Source organism: Gopherus evgoodei, chromosome 1 (assembly GCF_007399415.2).
Source record: "Gopherus evgoodei ecotype Sinaloan lineage chromosome 1, rGopEvg1_v1.p, whole genome shotgun sequence".
Lineage (NCBI taxonomy): Eukaryota > Metazoa > Chordata > Testudines > Testudinidae > Gopherus > Gopherus evgoodei.
This window is the reverse complement of record NC_044322.1, coordinates 158220569-158243393: the sequence shown is the minus strand read 5'-3', so window position 1 is coordinate 158243393 and position 22825 is coordinate 158220569. Positions and strand designations below refer to the sequence as shown.

At 40.2% G+C, this 22825-nt stretch overlaps 1 protein-coding gene across 4 annotated transcripts in view; it reads left to right on the top strand.

Moving 5' to 3' along the window:
• The window catches only part of AGPAT3 (1-acylglycerol-3-phosphate O-acyltransferase 3), a 129038-nt gene extending 120727 nt beyond the window's left edge, over positions 1 to 8311 (top strand). For all 4 annotated transcript variants that reach the window (XM_030576686.1, XM_030576684.1, XM_030576685.1 and 1 more), the window contains 3 exons: positions 3895 to 3970; positions 6230 to 6428; positions 7113 to 8311. In XM_030576686.1, the coding sequence (XP_030432546.1) occupies positions 3895 to 3970; positions 6230 to 6428; positions 7113 to 7201 (364 nt within the window). In that variant the 3' untranslated portion in view covers positions 7202 to 8311. The remainder of the gene's footprint in view (positions 1 to 3894; positions 3971 to 6229; positions 6429 to 7112) is intronic.
• Positions 8312 to 22825: the final 14514 nt, after the last annotated feature.

Here is a 22825-nt window from a genome sequence, read left to right as displayed (position 1 = left end):
CTTGAACCTGCTTTGTTTAAGGTTGCTTGGGGGCATTGGAGGTTAATCCCAACTAGAAATACAACTTTTCTGGTGATGGGAACTTCCTACAATGCTGCAATGAGCAAGTACAAAACTGAATCTTAATTTTTCCAGACATTAAACACAAATACAGTATGGTGAGCTCTCACTGGTATACATTTCTCTCACAGGCTGTATGTTTCTGTCCTTTTACTGCAAATTGAACATATGTATCACCCTTGATGAGCCTGCAGAGTAGTATAAGGGTCCTACTGTCAATCAAACCCTAACCCCACCCCTTGACCCTTTAGTCCCTCCCACCTGTCAGCAGAAGTCCCGCCCTATGGGGATATTACTTCTGGGGTCAGAGCCACATGAGCGGAAGCAAGGTGTGTCATGTGACCCCTCTAAGAACTCCCATCACCCTCTATCAATCAGGATGGGTTGCATCCCGAAAGGACCTCCCCAATAGGAGATTTTGACCAATCATGACGAATTCCATGGCAGGATGACCCGTCCAAAAATTGGTCATGTGACCCCTCTAAGAACTTCTCCCAAGACCCTCTGCCAATCAGAGTGCAGCACCATTACCCCATAAATCCCAGCGCTGGACAGAGGAGGCCATCTCTTATCAAGGACACGTATTTTAGAAATCATGGAAAAGCTACTGAGAGGAAACATGGGCTCCTTCACCACCCCCGTGAGAATTTTGGACTTTGTTTTAGCCCTGAGCACCTTTGGACTTATGTGGAGAAAGTGCTATAACAGTGACAGTTCCAAGGAGGAGGACTCTTTAACTCAACCATTGATGGATACGTTGGAACCCGATCCCGAAACCCTCGTGGCGCACTCCAATGAGCATGATGGCATCTCATTGTCCACCCCCTTAGAAGTGGAAGGCAATTGCGGCTTGGGGGAGTCACCAGTGGACAAGGTGAACGGAAAAGATGGCGCTCAGGTAAATGAATGATTTAAAAGCGACGGTCAAGGAGGGGAGGGTAATAGGGCTAGGAACCAGGGCTTGTGTAAATTAAAAACAAGCAGTGGGGTACTTATACTGTTTCTTTTCTGAAAATCTCTCAACAGCTCGACGATGCCGTTCTAGAGGTCTTTGAGAACTTACACATCAGTAGCACTGTGGGAGTAAATATATCGTGCATCAGCTGTTTTTGCTCATATCTGAGACACAGATCTCAAGACGAAAAGGACAAATGGAAGAATGAACCAGCTGAGACCCCCTTATGGTAGGGGTCATGGCGTCCATTTTTACAGGCAGCTGTAAAAGGTCATGTTAAACAAGGCAATTAATAAAACTTATTTAAATGTGTCAATATGAATGTGTCCCCTTTGATACTCGTGGTAGTAAAAGATGATACCAGTAACAGTCATGTCTACACAGACGGCTCTGTTCAAGAAAATATATTACACCCCCGGAGAAGTTGAGAGCTTTGGCGGGGTGAGCCCTCTTTTTCAAGTGGCCAGAAAGCATAGTAAAACTTTTAAATAGAAGACAGGTAACAGCTTGGCTTTCAGACCAGGATTCTTCCACTTTACACAAACTGGCTCGAATACGTTTTAAAAGAAACAAGACCATTGTTTCAGATGTGGATGCGCAATAGCAGGCAGATTTGGTGGATATGCGCCGGTTCTGCAAACACAACAGCGGTTTTAAGTACATCTTAACAGTGATGGACATTTTATCCAAATATGCCTGGGCCTTAGGCCTAAAAGGCAAGATGAGTGGTGAGGTATCCAAGGCCTTTAAAGCTATTTTCAGTGAAGATCGCATGCCTCAAAAATTACAAACCAATCAGGAGAAAGAATTTTTAAACAAACCTTTAAGCAGATTGTTAAAGTGGCATGGAGTTCACCATTTTGTTACTAATAATGAAGTCAAAGCAGGGGTTGTGGAGTGATTTAACAGAACTTTAAAAACTAGGATGTGGAGATATTTGACAGCCCATAACACCTTTCACTACATTGACATCTTACCTGACTTTATAAAGAGATACAACCAGAGCTTTCACAGAACTATATGTCCCAGACCCGCTGATGTTAACCCTTCAAATTCTGTGAAGCTATGGAAAACGGTTTATGGAGATGGTTTTAAAATAAAATCGGTTGTTGCCCCTTTTAGAAAACCAAAGGCGCTTTTGAAAAACAGACGTTTACCAATGAGATATTCATAGTGGATGAAGCCTTAACCAGGTGCCAGATACCTGTATACCCTTTAAAAGATTACAGGGGTGATGGAGTTACTGGATCTTTTTACCCTGAAGAATTAGAAAAAGTAAACCCCAAACGAGACAGGATTTACAAGATTGAAAAAGTTCTAGCGGAGAAAGGAAAAGGGAGAAAAAAGCAGCTACTGATGAAATGGTTGGGGTGTCTTCGTTGATAGTATTCCAGCTGTGCGGGTACTGTATTTCCACTAACCCCACCTCCCAGGCACCCGGGAGATCCAATGGCTTAATTAGCCATATTGTAAAGTTTGAGATGGTGTTTTGGGGAAAAGCTGCAAAGCTGGCAATGCTGGGCAAAGCAATGTAAAATCTGCCATCACATATTTTTTCTCCCTGTCTTTGCAGGAGGAATATTTGTTGTTGTTGTTGTTGTTGTTCATGTCTAAATGTCACAGAGTTGAGAAGCTTCCACCCAGCGGTTAAACTTATCGGGAGACCCCAACCATTTCACCAGTAGCTGCTTTTTTCTCCCTTTACCATTCTGATTGGTAGAGGGTGGTGGGAGCAGTTCTTAGAGGGGTCACATGACACACCTCTGCACAGAGATGAGTGGCCAAGCCTGTTTGCACACTTTGCAGCTCTTCATTCATAATGGATTCCAGAGAATTGAAACAATCCTCCTAAATCATCAAAATGGTCTTGCTGTGAGTACCCTCTAGTGGTGATTTCAGTGCAGTGAAGACTTTAGAAGAGAACTTTCAGCAAATGATGCTTTTTATTAATTGTGCAATCCTTTATAAAGCTATTCTCAAAAACTAAATATTATGTTAGTGATTTAACGGTCTAGAATGTTTCTTTAAGAGCACTGGGAAACACTTATTTTTTTTGGTCATGTATATTTTACCAATTATTGTACTACATGTATGAACTGCTGACTTGGTCATTGGCCATCTCACTGATATTTTTTTCCTACCAGTGTCTTTTCTCTTTGCCCAGAGGATCACAGAGTCAGATTAATATCATCCCTCCAAAAGATGCTACATAACTAGGGATGAGTGAACCTTGCAGGTTTCAACTTTGCAAATTGAACCTTGCAAAGAGTCTCTATACATTGCAAAGCAAGCAGGCTGGCACTAGAGTGGGAAATAATTTGAAAGCTGGAGACTGATCGCTGGAAGGGCAGAGTGATTGAGAGGACAGTAGACTAGGAGGGAAATTAGTAGATTGTCAGTAGAAGTGGGATATGAAGAGAAGATATGAAGCTGGTCACAATTTTCCAAATTTTGATTTTTCAAGCAAAAAAAAGTTTTTTTTCACTGTGAAAATATTTGTGAATAATTTTCCCGTTTGTTGACCAGCTCTAGTCATCAAAATGTGAACTAGACCTTATTTGAATTCAACCATTGATAACTCCATTGCAGCTGCAGTAATACTTGAATAGAAAATACATATCTTTCTGAGAGAGACAGAAATTGGTAGGAAACAGCTGTATATTCTGCTGTTTCATGAATGCAGATTTCTAAGTGTGGTTTCTATTAAAAACTGTCTGATTCTTATTTGCACTTCATGACTTTGGTAATTCCAAAACTTCTGTCAGTTTTTGCTATATATTGAATTGCAGCTCTTCATTTGAAAAGATCTAAAATAAAATAAATATCTGGATTTTCTTTTAAGACTCTCTTTTTTTTTTTAAATCTCTTTAATAAACCAGGAGATTTCCTCTTGAAGATATCCCTGTAGATGAAAAGGAAGCTGCAAACTGGCTTCATAAACTGTACCAGGAGAAGGTAAATGGCTTTTTTCTCTTTCAGATCTGTCATCAAGTAACGTTCTAAGGAGCAGCATGTCAAGAGCTGAGCAATGCACACTCAACTCCTGGAAGGAGAGAGGAAATGGGAGCACTATATGTAACTTGGCATCTATTCCTTAGATTGATTTAAGAAGCAGTGTTGGCAGGCTTTGGAGGGAGCCCCAGCCATTCCTCCTTGACCACAGAATGGTGGCTGTGGTTTGAAGGGAAACACTGTGGGTTACTGCACAGACATAGAAGACACCACACACACACACACTCCGCCACCCTTGGGGGAGACCATACGTAACCTCTCTCTTTTGCAATGTCCTTCAAGTTTTGGGGTATTTTTCATATATTTTTAAATGCTTTTGTTCCACCTATGGATGTTTCTAGGAGCTATAGACACATGATAATTCTAAACCAGACGTGGTCATTCATTTTGGACACGCACAGCAGAGTGAGGCTCTGGACTGCAACTTTTGCAGAGCTAGTCTTCGTTCTCTCCTGCCTATTCCTCTGTCTCTGTCCACTTGGCTGCCGGATCTCTGCTGCCATTTCTGATGTGATACAGGCAGGTCTGTTAGTTTGCTGTCAGAGCACATAGGCAGTGCACTGTCCACGTGCTCAAAAGTTTTCTTTCAACTCTTTCCTAGATTGTAAATTTCTTGACCACAGATTTAATAGAGCTGCAGGGACAGGGAGAGAACTGTACATAAAGTTTGCCCCACGCTTCTATAGACTGGACTTGTGTACATCACTACATCTGTTTTGAAATGCGTATCTTGATGATTTTTTGTGTGCTGTTTCTGGCATGGAAAGTAGAAGAGCACAGAAACCCTGACACTTGTGAGCATTTTTCTGCCTTGGTGACCTGTGCTGCAATATTTCCAAACCTTCACTTAACCTGTAGGCAGGCAACAAATTGTTCATAAGGTTCTTGGCGTTCTTCTCCCAAGTTTCACTTGTGTTAATTGTAACCGTATTTATTGTAGATCCTAAAAATACTCAAAACAATTGGGGCAAGGAGACTGAGAATTGTTTACAAAAAACATTAGTTGTTGTCTGCCCCTCTTGCATTCTGGATGTCGATGTGTCAAACAGACTTAAGAGTCATTTGAAAATTACAAAAATGCTCCATGAAATTTCCCACTTTGGTAGATGAGCACTGATGCACATTTTTATTTTTTGCTTTTCCATTTGTGTTGCCCTCTTTGCTGTAGAGTAAGTATAGAGTTAAGCAGGAAAGGCAGATAGCACACTATTTCACTTCACTTGGACAGAATATTCTGCACTAGCTACGATCGAGGGTTTGATATCTCTTGTTATTGGCTGTACCTCCATTCAACACTGGGGTCAAATTTTGTTAGAGGATTTTTTATACATAAATTCATCTCTGTGGGTTTAGAAAAGCCTCTGTAAGTGTGGAATTCCTAAAGTGCTGTCTTTATACTAAAGGATTTATTATTAAGAGGAAATGCCTTGAGCTCATCTTTTTTGGTAAAGTCAATGGAGGCTAAAATAGCTTTAGGTTAAATACATGACTTTTCATTCTGTATACAGCTTATAAATCATTGTCTTAAACTGAAAAAAATAATGTGGATATTTGTCTAATTTTTCTCAGTACCACACTTTTCTAAAGACTTAGTTCAGGGCGTATTACTTTCTGAAGTTCTATGGTTACGGCTACTGGATTGAGCCTTCCTGTGAAGAATCAAGGCCCAGTATCTTCAGATTGCAAGGAAATGCTGTCCCTGCTGGTCAGCTTTTACTTTGCCTCACTCTGTTAGCTCCACAAGGAGCACTTTTCTGCTGCACCTCTTATAGATGGTTCCTGACTCTCTGGTAATAAAAAAGAAGAGGAAGAAAGAGCAATAGAAAAGCAACCAGCACAGGACTGGAAAGTGTCTGAGTACTTCTCTGGGCTAAAGCTCTTCTGAAGTCTGAACACACTGCCAGGAGGTGTACAGTGGTGGAAGGAGACTGACAATATTTGATTTCTGTTTGTTTACGTTTGTTTATTTTTAAATAGTGTTCAAAATGTTTGTTTATAGTATTAACTGATGGTTATCGCAGCATAACAGAATGCCAGACAGGCTACAGAAAATACAAATTCCTCTCACAGAGTCTAATAATGCTTGTCACAGATGTGGGCCTTTTATGGCATCATGGAATTCTACAGTCTTGGAACTATTCATGCAAAAACTAATGTTTCTGAATTAGGTACATTCTTTTCCCCCCTCCCTCTCTCTCCCAGGATGCTTTACAAGAGATGTATAATCAGGAAGGCATATTTCCCGGCCGTCAGTTTAAACCTCCTAGAAGACCATGGACTCTGCTAAACTTCCTCTTCTGGGCTACTGTCCTGCTCTCTCCTCTCTTCACCTTTGGTTTTGGAATTTTTGCAAGTGGATCACCCCTTCTTATCCTTGCATTCCTGGGGTTTGTTGGAGCAGGTAATGAAAGTTATTGAAAAGAGGGAGATGATGCCAAAGCACAATATGATACAATTGTGGCCATTAGCTGTGGTAAATTCTGTGTATGATTACTATTACTGATATTGCAGAAAGTTGTTATTTTGGATAAAAATTCAGGACAAGTTACATATGGTTCCATTTTTGCATAGAAAAACAATTATTTCAAAAGCCTTAATTTCAGACAGGTTAGTCTCTTATTTCTTAAGTTGCATTTAATATGCTAATTAATATTCACACAGTAGCCCCTTCATGAGGGGTGAAGCATATTGGCTGGCCAGTGTGAAGAAGTTTGCACTGATGTTCCCCATACTGACTGAGTATGTTCTACGGAAGACTTCAGCTTTCAGAGCTGTCAGTGCAGCTTCTTTTAACACGTGCACTATTTACACTTTTACTGAGTCTTTAAATCTGGACTGCCCTATGGTTTAATGATTTAGCACATGTACTTGATCCAAAGTGTCAGTCAATGGAAGCTGCATACACAGATTGGAGGCAGTGTATGGCCTGGAGTCACTACTGATTGCTCAGTCTGTGACCTTTGTATCCAGTCCCCATGGCCCATCTCGCATCAAGGTGTGTATGTGTGTGTCTGAGAGAGAGAGACAGATTTTTACCATTATATCAGTTGTAATGCACCTCCAATTTCTGCATTATATTTTAAAGCTTCCTTTGGAGTTCGTAGACTGATAGGAGTAACCGAAATAGAAAAAGGCTCCAGCTATGGCAACCAAGAATTCAAGAAAAAGGAATAACTCACAGCTGCAGCAGAGCACATAAAACCAGACTATGGTATCAAATTAACTTAATTTAAAAACACTTAGAAACTATCTTTTTCTTATTAACTGATGACTAATATTAATGAATAATACTTGAGCCAAGAATAAAGACATTGGAAGAATCAAGAGGAGAGAAAACATCAACTTTCTGTCTAAGGACCATTTTATTCAAACTTAGAGTGAAAATCTGGGCTAAAAAATGGTAACTTTTTGCTTTGTTTGCTGAGTGGTCGAGAAATATTGGACACAGCTACCTACTTCTTCAGGTGACCAGTCACACTGGTTTATCCTTCAAGAATCTGAAACTCGCTTTGCAATAGGAGCCATTGAATGTTTCCTCTTGCTAAAACCAATTTAATATTTGTTTTTCCCAGCATCAGTGCTGTGTGTGCTCCAGGAAACAATCCATTTTAAATTCACTGACAGCAGTTCCTTGGGTGAAAGCCATTTGGAAAGGCCATTTTATCATGACTACTGACGAAATCCCATTTATGTACATTTTATTGAAGGCACTTTTTATTTTCAGGCAACATCCTATAACTTTTGTACCACAAGAGAATGGATAATGGAATTTTGATGGGAGTGGTACCTTATTGATAAGCACATACTGTACATCAGATTCACTAGTTTTAATACAGTTTAAAGGCTTCCCCCCTACCTGTTGGTCAATGCTCAGTTAAAGCTCAACACACCACTTTGCTGATTTGAGCACTGCCCTGTTTTATACTTTACATGCCTTGGATCTGTTTTGCTTTGCTTTGCTTTTTTTAAGTGAATAGTAAGCCCTGAGATTTGGTCCAGTGTAAAGAAGGCTATTTACTCAGTTATACTGACATTCTTCTTTATTTCTGTTCCTGTTTCTCATCACCAAAGTCCCATTCCACTGGTTGTCGCTTGCAGCAGCCTACTGAGAAAATCAGCATAAACCAGCACAGCCGTCCTGGAAAGGATTTTTCTTTACCTGCAGCAACACTAAAAAGAAAGGGTGCAATTAGTGTCTCTAATGCTGTGATACTCAGTGGTTCAGGAGTCAAATTAGCAATCAACATTACCCAAAAGAGCCACAGTAGTGCAAATTCATTGCTTCATTTACTATAGTACTATATATTCATATTGAAACAGTATGACCGGCGAAATATTTTGTGTGTGTGTATATGTATTATTCTCACAGCAAAATGATTGACCAAATATTATTTTCTCAGCTACAGTTGGTTAATAACATAGTAAAAGCACCCTGATTGGTTAATAATTAAATCACGGAGTGTTTTAATAGCATGTGCTGCAAAGAGCCGCAGAAGACAGTCTGATATCACTGCTCTAGTGTTTAGGGGTCAAATCCTGGCCTCACTGAAGTCAATAGAAGTTTTGCCATTGACTTCAGTGGGGCCAGGATTCCACCCTATGTGTTCTGACTGTACAGTGGTCTGTGCTGCTTTTCTTAGCTGGCTATGGTAGGACACTGATATGAGATACATCACTAGATGAGACGTTGTTAGAAATGGAAACACTAGATGGGTGTTGAGGTATCTTCAGGGTTTTAATATCTACCATTTTGATCACTTGGCCTTTGGGCTTATTGTTGAAAACTGGAGACTGGAACTTTTGCTGTGCCAGTCTCTTTCCAAACGCACATTGTAAGGTTGTGCAGAGTGCTGTTGTATGTGTGTTTAGATGAGTATTCATAAATATGTGGAAACTGCTTATATCTTCAAGTTTAAAGGCCAAATTCTGCACTTGGCTACACTCCAGAGTAGGCAGTGGAATGTATTGCTCAAGTATAACTGAGGGCAGAATTTGACCCTAAAGGTTAAAATGATGTTGTTACCTCTCATCCTTTCATCTTAACCTAAAGTCTGAATATTTATTTCAGTTCTGTGAAGGCCGAGTCTCGTTAAAACACTGATTTATTTTTTCATTGCTGTGGTAGCCAAAGGTAAAAGTGTAATATTTTACCTTCTTTTCATATTCACTCTAACTTCCTCTCCCACAGATATTTGCCCATAAAGATTTTCTTTTGAACTTCAAGTTTTAGACTCATTTAATAGCTTATTGAAATGCTGCATTTGAGGTTGTTCATCATTACTTTCTCATGCACCTGACTGTTCATTTGGGGTCTTTTTTAAAGAGAGAATTTTCAAGATTGTCTCATGGCATCCATGTCTTTTGTTAGATCCATCTCCAGCTAAGAATTGTGCTCTCAGACCCTGTGTTAGTATGCCATGCTTCCTAAGGGAAAAAAAATGGTGCACAACTCTTATCTTCAGTGCAAGTTGAACACCGGCTTCTGAGGGGCAGAGTACGGCCATCATTGTGTGTTTTCTTACCAGGCATTTTTTTGCACTCTTTTTAAACAGTTAGAATTCTGAATGCTGATAAAGCAAAGTCCCTGGTTTTCTTTGATATTTTCTAATCAGAGGACCAAAACAGGTGGGCTTGCTATTTTTTTATGATTATTATTATTTATTTGGGTAATGGCTATAACTCTTGCTTGTTAGAAAGACTTAACAGATGCTGTATACTTGCTTTTTGAAGATGATGTTCAACATATTTAAATTGCATTTGCTTTGGTAACGAGAGCAAAGCAGGAAGACCACTAGTTATACTTTACAGTTACCTGTGAGCAGGGGCCTTGGTACTGGTAGACACTACCAGAATTTAACAAATATTTCTCCTTTCTTAGTGGCGGGAGGGAGGGGTTGGGCACTGGACAGGGGTAAAGATTAAAAATCCCTTCTTTTTATAGAGGTCTTGTCTCCTCTTAGTGCATGCAACTCCTAATTAGAGTTAATGGGATTAGTGCATGTACGTCAAGGGGAGAATAAGCACATGTTTAATGTATTTTCTTTTCTAATCATAACATATGGTCGTGCTTTGTTTTGAAAGTGTAGTAAATATACTATCATTTGCATAATTTTTACTATTCTAAGCAGAAATATTGGTAACTATTTGGAAAACTGAATTGTACAACAGTGCACAGTACACTGCACAAATAGTGCAAGAATATTTTCATTTTGAACATTTGTCTCTTCAGATAGGGTTTTTTAATATATAATTATATATATATACAGAGTATGTATAAATTAACATGATTGGAAATAGCTGCAGTAAATGTCTCTGACGAAGATGAGCAAGTGGCTTAGATTGGAACAGTGAGCATAGATTTTATATTTTACACTATTTTCTTCTGATTTAATAGAAAATAGCTTGTATAATTGATTACCAAGCCCTCGGAGAGCAATAATAAACAAAAATATATCAAATTTTTTTGTCTTTGATTTTCACCCATGATCTCCACAATTTTAATAAGTCTTTTAAGAATCTGGAAGCATTTCCCCTTTCACTCCTCCCATCTTTCAAGGCTGTAATTGTTTGACCTTTTGGATTAAAATTCAAGTTCTCCAGTTGTGAACATGAGGTCTCAGCGGAGCTTTCACAGGCCAACTGCTGGGGAGCTCAACCCTGATTCAGGAGACAAATGGCTTCCCAGACTGACTATGCAGCTCCCTAGCACTGGCATGGAAGAAGAAGTCATACGCCCTCAAATTCCCATGTGCAGTACCATAATAGCATCATGCGACCCAATGCAGGAGCCTTGTGAAGAATATGATGGGAGAACTCTTGCCAGCTGCTGGCACCATTGCATCCCATCAGTCATAAAAGCATAAAAATTTGTTGCAGAAGGACTTCCTGTGGTATACTAATTGGCATTTACAGGCTTTGGCTCACAGAGGTCTCTTGCCAACCATGAGCTGACTGTCAGAATGTGTTCTTGCTATTGACTTTGTGTCCCACCAAATGAAATGTTTCTCTTGGGCACAAAGAAGATGGGCAATGTCCTTTGTTCTGCTTTAACCACTTTGAAGGGCTCTGTACACTTCATTGCTGACCAATACTGAGGATTATGTTCCTTTTCCTGGTTGCCTGGCATTCATGGGAAAAGCACACGTCTTTTCTCTGGAGCTTTGTTGTATTCACCTCTGTGTTGTTCATCTTGTCTTCATCTACCATCTACTTGCAATGTAGTGTCTGCAGACTGTTCTCTTCTGACGCCGCAGGTGGAGCTCAGGGGCTTTCCAAAACATCTTTTGCAGTACAGCATATCTTCTAATAGAAGTTACTACAAATGTCCATGGATTTTGTCTTCCTGTCAGTCAGTATTGTTTTGGTATGTTCAATAAGTATGAACTGGCATATTATCAAGTCTAAGTCTGTTGATAACATGCCTTCACTGGTACAAAGTAGAGACTTTCTACAGAAGGCATGTCTCATATGGTAGAATACTGTTTGCGTAAGTACATCATTACCTAGTACTTGAGCCCTCTGAAATGGACCAGACTAACATGAGGGAGTTAGCACAATGATGTCATTAACATTGGGGGTGTGTGTAGTTAACCAACAGTTAGTTAATGTGATTATGTTTTTAGTTGATGGAGGTGCACTTTCTGCCTGGGAATACTCAAAAAAGCTGCAAAGAGTCCTGTGGCACCTTTTAGACTAACAGACATTTTGGAGCATGAGCTTTCGTAGGTGAATACCCATTTCGTTGAATGCATGTAATCAAAAAAGCTGTGGCTGTATGCACCTTTGATTAAAGGAATGTTGATTTTCATCCCAAACTCAAACTAGGCAGAATGCTTCAGAGTATTGCAAGAGGCATAATAAAATGTCCACGTGTTTTGGTGCCAATTAGCCAGCGGCATTCATCAAACATATCCATGGCCAAAATAAACAGGTAGAGCCCAGCTAAGTATCATTCATATATAGTAGGTCAACTTGAATGTGGAGGTATGTTCATGGACTTTCCTTGAAAACAGTGCTTATCATTTAGGGGATATAGACTCCCTGAGATGTGCACGCATTAACGCTGCTAAGAGTTAAGCCACTGGTCCTGAAACAGCTGATCTGTTTACCTCTTCTGATTTGTGAGTATTAATATAGGCTCACCCTCTTGATCTTTATTGCTGAATCTGTACTCAAACACAGTGTGCCACAACTGCTCACTTCCCTTTCATCTGTGTGTTCTCTAACCCATGATGGAGCTTGGGCTGCTCCAAACCAAATATTGTATAAAGCTGGGTTCTGAAGATAATAAAGGCCACACTGCAGGTTAGAGTAAACATAGCGGAAAGGATGAAGGGCACTGGCTGGTACAGCTGACTTCTTGATCCGGGAGACTAAATAATTGCCTGAGAGTTTGGAAACCAAACAGCTAAGCATGAACACAAAGCGCAACCATTATGCTAGTACAAAAGTGAAATAATTTAATTGCAATCAATGGAATTACTCTGGATACACTAGGACTGGGATCAGAATTTGTCCCAGAGAAGAATCTACCCTCCTTGGGTAGTCAGGAGCTTCCCTGTAAAACTAGGTTCCACCTGGAAAGGGAAGAAGTGGCAGGACAGTATCTACCTGAGTTCCTCAACAATCTTGTGCACCAGTATCTTCACAGGATTGCTACTATATTTTGGGGACATTTTCAGAATGTCTGAATGTGACAGATCATGTGCAATTTTTGCCAGCTGCTTGAAAGATGTAATGAAAATATTCTCTATTTTAAAGAACTCTGGCAAGATACTGGATTAGCATCCATAAACTAAACATTTCACAATTCTCTTGTATTAACCCCTATGCTTTCAAATTTAAGGAACATAACTTAAAAATTACACATTTGAAAATTTTGTACCTACAATAGTTACAAGTAACACTTCAGTTTTATGAAAAATCTGAAAGAAGCTGGCAAAAAAAAATTTACTTTGTGTACTTGAACTGTTGGAGAGCACTTTGTATATAGTCAGCTCTCCCTTGCTTGAAGAGATCTTTATAAACACCAGTAAGGTAGTGGAAAAAGCCTTTTAACATTTTTAAAGGAAATATTTTCAAAAATAATGACATACCATTTAAAAGGGGCTCTGTCAGAAACCGGAATTCTTAAAAAAATAATTTCAGAAAAATCCAGGTTAACAGTATCCCTTTAGGAGGAGGTCTCTATGTATTTTGAATCTTATAAAACTCTTGTTTCATCTATTATTTTTTGTCAAGGCATAATACTTTTGTTAAGGAAGGATATTTTTAACTTTCAACTTTCTTTTGAAACTAATGGTTAATTTGGGTGTCTAATATTTATTGTGAATGAAATGTTTTTAAAACCACTAGATTGTGTTACAGAGCTATCATTTGTTACACATGCAAAATGTACCCAATACATTCATTGCTTCTGCTGTCTCAAAACTGTGAGTTGTGACAATCAAATGCTACTTGCTTGAATGCCAGGAAGCTACCATAAACTGGCATGTTACTGAACCATAAAGATCACCAGCAAGTACTGTAGCTTTAATTAATAATTTTCTCTTTGAGAAAACTAAACATCATTAACCTAAATGATTGTTACAAACTTGTGATTTTGTTGTTTTTGTTAACTACCAGATATTAGCCAAATCAACCAAATAATAAAACTGTATACAGGGTACAAATTTACTGTGCATGTGTATATATATTTTTGTACATTTTTACAGTTATTTCCTACACAAAATTATATGCAGTTCAGAAAAGATGCATTGAAATCTGTTAAAAGCAAGTAGCAAAATAATCTCACCTGTCGTAGTTTCTGAAAAACTGTGTCCCAAACTAGTACACAGATGTAGAGAGCTATGCAAATATTACTTGTAGTTTTCAATTACATTTGCATAAATAGTTGATGGCTGTTTTTACTGAGCTTTCAGAGAATGGTTAATGCAAAAGAAACATCTTGTTTTAAAATAAAATAGCTTTGGCTCTGTGTAAGTATCAGTATATACTGTATTAGAATCTCATTTACACTTTGAGTCACTTACTTTGATTGTTGTGAGTGTGTGTGTATAACATTTGTTAGAATAGAATTTTTTGAATTGCACTTATTGAAAAGGGACACCTGCCTAACATTTATTTTCAGCTATGTTACTGCTTAAGTAGTCAATATGTAAATGAAGGAGCTACATTATTTTCATATTTGCCATTCTGATTTTCCCAACTAAGCATCCATAAAGAGCTATTAGTTTTTGTTCTTCATATGTCCGTTTTCTGTTTACACTCTTAGACTCCAGTCCTACAAATTGATCCATGCAAGTGAACTCTTGCTCTTTTGCAAAGCCCCATTGTCTGCACTGGGGATATCCACCTGCAGATCACTTTACAGGATTGGGACCTTAGGTGTAATCAATAAATCTAAAACCATTTTCATTCACCATAGTAAGAGTGTAACTAAGAACTATGGGGATTCCATATATTGTAGCATTTATAGGAACATGGTGTAATATTTATTATTCTTCCCCATTCCCTCAAAAAATAAGAAAATAAAAAAAAAGTGAGAAAAACATTTCATTAAGGATCTTCAAAAGTAAATGCAGAGCTGTATAATGTAGAAGGCTGTGATTCTGTAGATGGAAGCTTATGAACTGACTGTATGGATAGACATTTTAGATTAAATCAATTTTTAAAATCCAACCTCTTTCAGATTTCCATTTTTCACTGAAATCTTAAAATAATGCAAAAGTAAAATTGTTTTTGATTATTCAGGCAATGCTTTTACACAGAAAAGGTGGATTCTGCTGTTAACAGCATACCAGCAAAACCCTGCTTGTTTGTTCGTTGTAGGTTGCATTGCTATAACTTTTCTTGTCTTAACATTTCCATTAAAACCTCTCTGTTTCACAATTCAGCTTTAAAGGCTGATTTTGATCTGACACTTAGAATAAAATGTATTATTTCAGGAAGGAATTGTTTTTATCCTTAAGATGAAAAAAAGTGGTTGTTTTCAGTAGCCCACCACAATAAAATATTAAAATATTTAAAAAGTTGTGACATAATTAGGGTTGCTACTCACACAGCATACCCAACACAAATACACAACAGCCAGGAAATGAAAAAGTTAAGCCATCCAACAGTAAACATCCTCTACTCCTCCACCCACAAGCATACATCTTGCTATTCCCACAGCTACTGTGCACCATGTGCTCATAGATTGTGCACCTCACCTTTAATTCTGCCCTTCCTAGGCATTAACTGCCATTTTACAAAAATTGCTTTGCCAGATTACCCTCTCCCAACACAACCAGCTATTGTACCAAACAGCCACACCTACAAGTGGCGTTGGGGGAGCAGTCTGGTAAACAGGTGTATGCAGTAGGGTGTGTTGAGGGGGCAGAGTTACAGTTGCAGTGAATGGTGTGTGCTGTACAGTAGATGTGATGATGATAAGATGTGTTCCAGCAAGGGAAGAATAGAAGATATGTATTGGTAGATGGCTTAACTTTGCATTTCCTGGCTCTTGTGGGTTTGTGTCAGGAATGTTTGCAAAAACACTAAGTGCTTCACAATGACATTTTTGTACAGTAATTTTCTAGATTAATTTTTGAATTATGTGGGGATGGGAAGTTGGGAGGAGAGTGGATGTCTCTGGGGTTTGGAGGTAGATGTGCAACTACTAACAGACGATTATGCAGTTATGTGCTACCAGCAGTGCATGAACCGTTAAGTATATTCTCCATTAAAAGATAAAACCCATCACAAGACTCTATTCCTGATAGAGAAGCTTCAGCTAAAGATCTTATGTTCTCCTGGCCTCTATCCAATTAGATTTAGGTACATGACATAAAAGTGTAATGTAAATAACATCTGAAAGTGATCCTATATCCAGTTTTTTTAAAAACGTTGTGGTGCACTAGGTAACTCAGCATTCACCCTTCTGCCAAGTTTTGTTTAGAATTTTTTTTAAGAGCTATCAATGAAATTTAGGACTGCCAAGGGGACGTTTCAGTTCAAAGACTTCTTACTAAAAACTTCTGAAGAGAAAAACAAAAACTACATACAAAATTCAAAGAACATAAAACTTGACTGAAATTTTACACAACTTGGCCACCTACTTTTAGAGGAATCGCAGGAGTTCATGCCCCTTCTTAGAATGAAACAATTGGTTGTTGGGTTTACTCTGTGGATGTTGGTGTCCTGTGATATGCAGATCAGACACAGATGATCTGGAGGTCCCTTATGGCCTTAAACACTATGACTGTGGAGTCCTTACTGGGTGACTCCATACTATTTACTTGTCACAGATAAGACCTATCTAAGACCTAGGTACTACACTGTTTTACAAAGGACTTCAGTTAGAAGCTACACTAAATTAACCCAATAACTTCAGAGTGGCATGGAGACTTATACTTTACACATATGAATAATTCTGAAATGTTCTACTCTGAAAAACAGCACCAACCCCAGTGGCAATTCATTCTTTGTATTTCAAATAAGCATGGGGGAAGAAGTGCAATTGAAGTTAATGAACAGCTCAGGAAAAAAAACATATTGATGGTTAATTTTGTTTCTTGGTGTTAATTTGGGATGGCTGCATGAGTGGTGAAGCAGTGTGCAAGTTTTGCAGCTCATCTTGAGGACAAGCAAAGGAAAACCTTCCTGACCCCACCACAGCACTGTGTATTCTCTATATGCTGCACGAGTTACAAAAATTGTTTTGGTACAGGTTGAAGAATTTGTTTTTGAGAGGTAGTATTTTTAATATCTTCTGCTTATGGAGTCCACATGCCTTAGGCTTCAATTTGAAAAGCATTGATGCATGCTTAAAAGTAATCATCTGTTTAAGTCCAGTTGAAGTCATGTGTAAATACATGCTTAAGTGCTGTCCCGAATAGGGATACTTTTCTGAACTAGAGCCTTAATTAGTTTGACTCCTGCTGTACAAGGCTTGGGGGAGAAGGGGAGAACAATAGATTAAAAACTTCTAAAAAATACCCCAAATAGCTTTTTCCATAAATAATTATAATGTGACAATTCAATTCCAGCATGTTGGGACCTTCTAGGGATTAGAAAAAGCAAGTGCTGTATCGATTTGAAAGCCAGGATTCTCCACTTTCAGATGCTAAAAAAAGGCTCTGTTTCAAGCTGTGGTTCACAAACACTGCACTTAAATCTGCCACTGATCCAAAACTGAATATTCCTGTATAACACTTCAAACTAATTTGGGAAGATGGGGGATATTGGGATCATTTCTCTGGTAGACTGTGTTTTTGTTTTAATGTGCAGTGCACCAAGCTACTGAAGAAATGTAGAATGTAGGGTAAGTCCCCGTGCAGATGGATCACTGAGCACAGACAGGGTCAAAACTAGAGCCGGGCAGGAAACATCAGGGGGCGGAATGAGATTTCCAGAATATTTCCTGTGCTGAATTAGGATAAAAAGTCAATCTTGAATATTTTCTATTTTGGGTTTAACTGTTATTAGCTTATATTTCTAAATGTAACATTTCAAATCAAAACTGGGATTTTTCATTTTTTAGAATGTGGAAACTTCAATTAAAGATATTTGTAAATGAGAAATTGGTCAAAACAAACCCTTTCTTGTGAGCAGTTTTGATGCATTGGCATTGTCTGAACCCTCCCCCCCAAAGGAGATTTTCATCAAAAAATTTCCTGCTAGCTCTAGCTGAAATAAATAAATGCCATTTAGCACATGGATATCGGTCCCCACACATGAGTGGGGGGAGGAGAAGAGGTGTGTATAAATAATATGGTAAATGTCTAGCCCATTAGCTGTTTTTATACTGGGTATGGGAACCGAGCAGTGTCTTACTTTTAGTCACCATCCGTTGTGTCTGATTCTGTCATGACCTTATCTCCAGAGATGAATCAGTTTTCTGTCTATAAATTGAGATCAAATCTCTGCCTAATTCAGGCTCGTTGAGGAATATTTCCAAATCACATAGTGTTGATCACTCCAGGCTTGCTTCATGTACTTGTACCTCAATGAAGTACCACAACTGGAGCTAAGCAAAAATAAAAAGAAGGATTTTTTTAATTTTATTTTTCAGAAGTTCATGTACCCATACACAGGGGCAGCTCCAGGCACCAGCACGCCAAGCGCGTGTTTGGGGCGGCAAGCCACTGGAGGCGCTCTGCCAGTCGCCACGGGACCAGTGGACCCTCCGCAAGTACGCCACTGAAGGCAGCCTCCCTGCCGTGCTTGGGGCAGCAAAATGCCTAGCGCCGCCCCTGCCCATAAAGATGTATTTTAAATACAATGCCAAAGAAAACACAGCAGGAGTATAGATTTAACCATAACAAATATGAAATTCATGGATAAATAACTCCTGGACATTAAGAAATAATTCCCTAACAACCCCTCCGCTCCCCTTGCCTAAAAAAAGATTGGGCTTTTCATGCTTCTCTATCTGGAGTTAGTAACGGTCTCAAGAAAGACCAAGTGTCTTCATAGTTGGGTCCTGTGCTTCTATGGATTGTCGGCTTTTCCATGAGGGTGGTTTGGCTAGTTCTGCTAGCCAAATCAAAGAATGTGGAGGGAACAGCAGATTTCCATTGCTGTCAACTGACTATTGGCAATCCATTTCCTGGCATTGCTTGAACAGGGAAGATCCTCTAGAATACCCAGAACACAGAGGCTTAACGTACAGGAAACATCTTACCCCGGTCACCTAAAATAGTGTCACATTTCCTTCCAAAACGTGGATGTGCTTTTGATATACAAAGACAGAATTGCTTTGGAGCTGTCACATCTCCAACGTCTGTTATGCGTGCCAGTCCATCTTCATGCAGTCACTCAGAAGTCCAATATCTATTTAGAATTATATTCTGAAAGAAGTGTGAAAACAGAACTGCATTTTCTGCATATATTGTGCTAGATACTAATCCAGCAGTCAGAGGAAAATTGAGATGTTTAGCTCTTCCCATTTTTCTTTTATGGTGTAGTCAGTAGGAGAAATCAAGTTCAGCCATTCTTATGTATTAGCCACAAAATGTTTTTGGCTACCATACAATTCTCCAGCTCCTTTATAAATTTGAGTGGCAGCTTTTTGGACCTTGCTGTGTTGGTAACTGATATTTATCATGAAGATATGTGAAGGAAACTAAAGTTGTCCAATAATATCTTTTATGGTTAACATGCCCTTTGTTAGCCATGTGGATATGAATTTCTAGCTTGTGGCAAATTTAAATGGTGGATTATTCCAGATTGGCATGGAAGGAGAGTTGATGCAATTAGAAATGGTAATGGTAAATAGTGTTTTGCCTTACACATGCAGGCAACCATTTTCAAAATGGAAGTGTAGAGAGAGAGAGATAAAGGAGTTAACTATTTTTTCTTCAATTTCAAGGCACACTGGGCCTTGGGTCTATCCCACCACCTCTTCCTATCTTATTAAAAATCTTAACTGAAAAGCAAGATGATAGAAATACAAGTCAGGTAATCCTACCCCACCCCTTTTTTGGCCATGATTTCTTAAGTAGCTTGTGGGATATCTATGGTGTCTTCGTATTCCATAAGAATATTGTACAACTGTGTTTATTTGTATGCACGTTGAAGCAGAAAATTCAAGTCAAATTAAGCTAAATATGTAAATTAATCTTGGTCCTATATTCATTTTAATAGCTTTTACCCTTCCCAATAGACAGTAGCAGTAGTAGTGGGCTTAAACTGCAGCAAGGGAGATTTAGGTTGGCCATTAGGAAAAAGTTCCTAACTGTCAGGGTAGTTAAACACTGGAATAGATTGCCTAGGGAAGTTGTGGAATCTCTATCTCTGGAGATATTTAAGAGTAGGTTAGATAAATGTCTATTAGGGATGGTCTAGACAGTATTTGGTCCTGCCATGAGGGCAGGGGACTGGACTCGATGACCTCTCGAGGTCCCTTCCAGTCCTAGAGTCTATGAGTCTATGAACACTATTTTTTCCCTGTCTTCTGTCACTTTTTTGAGTATGCCATCCACATTTTCAGATACTATCTTTGATAAATTAGAGCCCATCCTGATGCCTAAATAGGGTCTCTCTTTGCATAAATGAAAGGAGAATGATTCTATTTGAGATGGATTTGGTCTACAAGAAAAATCCATCACTTGAGATTTGTTCCAGATTATCCAAATTCCCGATAACTCATTGAAATAGTTTACTGCAGGCAGTAGCAGTGGGAATCGAAGCGTATGGATTTTGAGAGTGAGCAGAATACTAATTCTCTACTCTTCATCCCAGATGGTAATTCCTTCAGTGGAAGGTGTTTTTCTGATATGCTGCTAGCAGTTCCCTGTTCATATCAAAACATAGAAGTGATAATGAGTATTCCTGATTGATTCCTCTATTTAAGTAAGAAATGGAAGTGATAACACCATTTGTCAGAACAGAGGCAAGCGGTGATTTATAAATACTACAATTTGGGTCAAAAATTTAGGGCCAAATCCTAATTTTCTCAGGATTGCTTGTAGGTCTGGCAATTCCACTTGATCAAAGAACTTTTCAGCGTCTAACGACAGGATATCTGCTGGAACATCCGTTGTTTGTGCCTGGCGGTTTAAATAGTTTAATCTTTCGAATATTTCTGCCGCTAATCTGCCATGAATAAAACCCACCTGGTTCATATGTTTGATGGAGCACAAGCGTGAAGCAAGAATCTTTGTCAGAATTTTATAATTTATGTTTGACAGATGGGGGTGGTAATTGTCACAATGAAGACTGTCCTTGCCCTTTTTTAGAATTAAGGTAATTATTGCTATGCTTGTGTGCCGTAATATCAGCTTTCACCTACAGATATGCAGGAGCTGGCATCCCATTTTTTAAAAAAAATCTAATCTGGACTAGGAGGAATGAACTGGGGAGAAACATGTAGTCATGTTCCGTAGTATGCTTCCATCTCCACATATCCACTTGTTCAATAGCTTTCAGTGGGGATAATGGCTGGTTTGCAAAGACCTGAGGTTTTCACATAGAACACTGAGATTTCCTAGTACCATTGGCCCATCAACTCTGTTGGAAGTTGTACAGGGTTTATGACCCACTCTTCTTCCTGGGGCCTGTTTGCTATCCCCAGTAAGGCTCAGAGAGGCTTCAGGGTTGTGCAGCACCCATGTCTTTATTTACTTAAGGTTGTCCCACCCCCAGTGTCCATCTATATACAAGCTTTACAGGCAGTCAGCCTTCAGCTAGGAGGCCTCTAGCTCCCTCTGTGACTGACTTCTCCCTTGCTGCTCCCTGCCTTCTGGCTCCCTCTCAGCCTTTATAGCCCTTGGCTTATCAGTCCAGCAGGTGTTGCCAGTCCTCAGGCCAGCATCAGGCCTTTTCCATCACCCTCAATCTTTTTCCCTTGATTGGAGTTGAAATGGGCAGGGGCTAATTAGGTGCTTTTACACCAGCACCCTGCTACATACCTCCCCCCTTAAACTGCTGCCAAGCCTGATCTTGCTCGGCCCTGCTTTTCTCAGCTTGTGGTTTTACTCTGAGGATGGCCTCCCTGCCCATCTGGGTGGTCCTCACACTCAACCCTGTGGGGTTTTGGCATTCTCCACCCACAAAAAGTGCGTTGGGTCAGGGGTGGGCCACCCCACAATCCCACCTCCGCCAAGAGGTCATCATACCAGTCACAACCTTGGGCAGGTCACCCCGGATGTTCTCTTTCCTTCCCTGGTGGGGGAGACGGATTGGCGCCAACTGCCCCGAGGCTGCCCCATGTGTCCTGTTTGGGGCCTCTGCCTGTTGGCGTTCGAGCCTCCCCCTTTTGGGTTCCTACCATCTGAACTTTCTTTGGCTTCTCTTCCTCTGTCACGGGGATTCCGTCCCCCTGGGTGGTCCCATCCTGGGACCTCCATTCCTCATCAGTCACTCCTCTAGGGTCCCTGTCCTGGCTGTGGTGTCTAGGGTTCATATCTTTCTCCCCTTGAGGTTGCAGGGACTCCCCTTTCTCAAGGTCCACCCCCATAGGGGCCTTGACCCTCCCTCCAGGGTCTTCCCCCTCGCTTTCTCTGTTGGTCTCCTCCCTGTGCCCTCTTTCCCTTTTGGGGCAGAGTTCCAATCCAATCCCAGGACCACAGGGTAGGGCAACCCTTCTATTACCCCCATCTGCTTCCAGCAAGCCTTCCCTGCACCTCCAGGGGTACCTGGGCCATGGGACAATACTCCCCATCCCCACTGGTGCATTCCACCAGCATCCTTTATCCAGGGATAAGCCAATGCAGCTTTACCAAGTATCGCTGTATGGGGGACCGGGCTGAGGCCAAATCCACTAGACTCGTCTCGGGCTTTCTCCCCACCCACACGGGGATGGTGGCTATTCCATATCTCTTGTTCTCCCCCCAACCTTAGTCCAACTACAGAATTCAGCATCCCCACAGTCCATCACTGGGCAGCCAAGGCTCTTATGCCCCGGCTGTCCACAGTGCCAGCATACAAGCTGTCCCTGGCAGTTAGGGGTACCGTTGTGCTCCTCCCGTCGCTTGTCTACCGGCTTCCCAGTGGGGTGCTCCCAGGGCTTCTTGCCTCCCTCTGTCTCTCTCAGGGTCCAATGCTCCTCGGGGGGAAGTCTGCCTCTGCATATTCTTCTGTCCTTTTGATGGCGGCTTCTACAGTGCCAGGCTGATGTCACCACATCCAGACCCACATACTATTGGGGAGGCACTGCACAAACTGTTTGAGGATCACCTGATCCATAATCTGCCCCACTGTTTGGACATCAGGCCTCAACCAGCGCGTCACCCAGTCCATCAATTTCTGGGCGAAGGCCCAGGAGTGCACACCCCCTGCCCACCGGGCTCCCCAAAACTTTTGTCAGTATTTTTC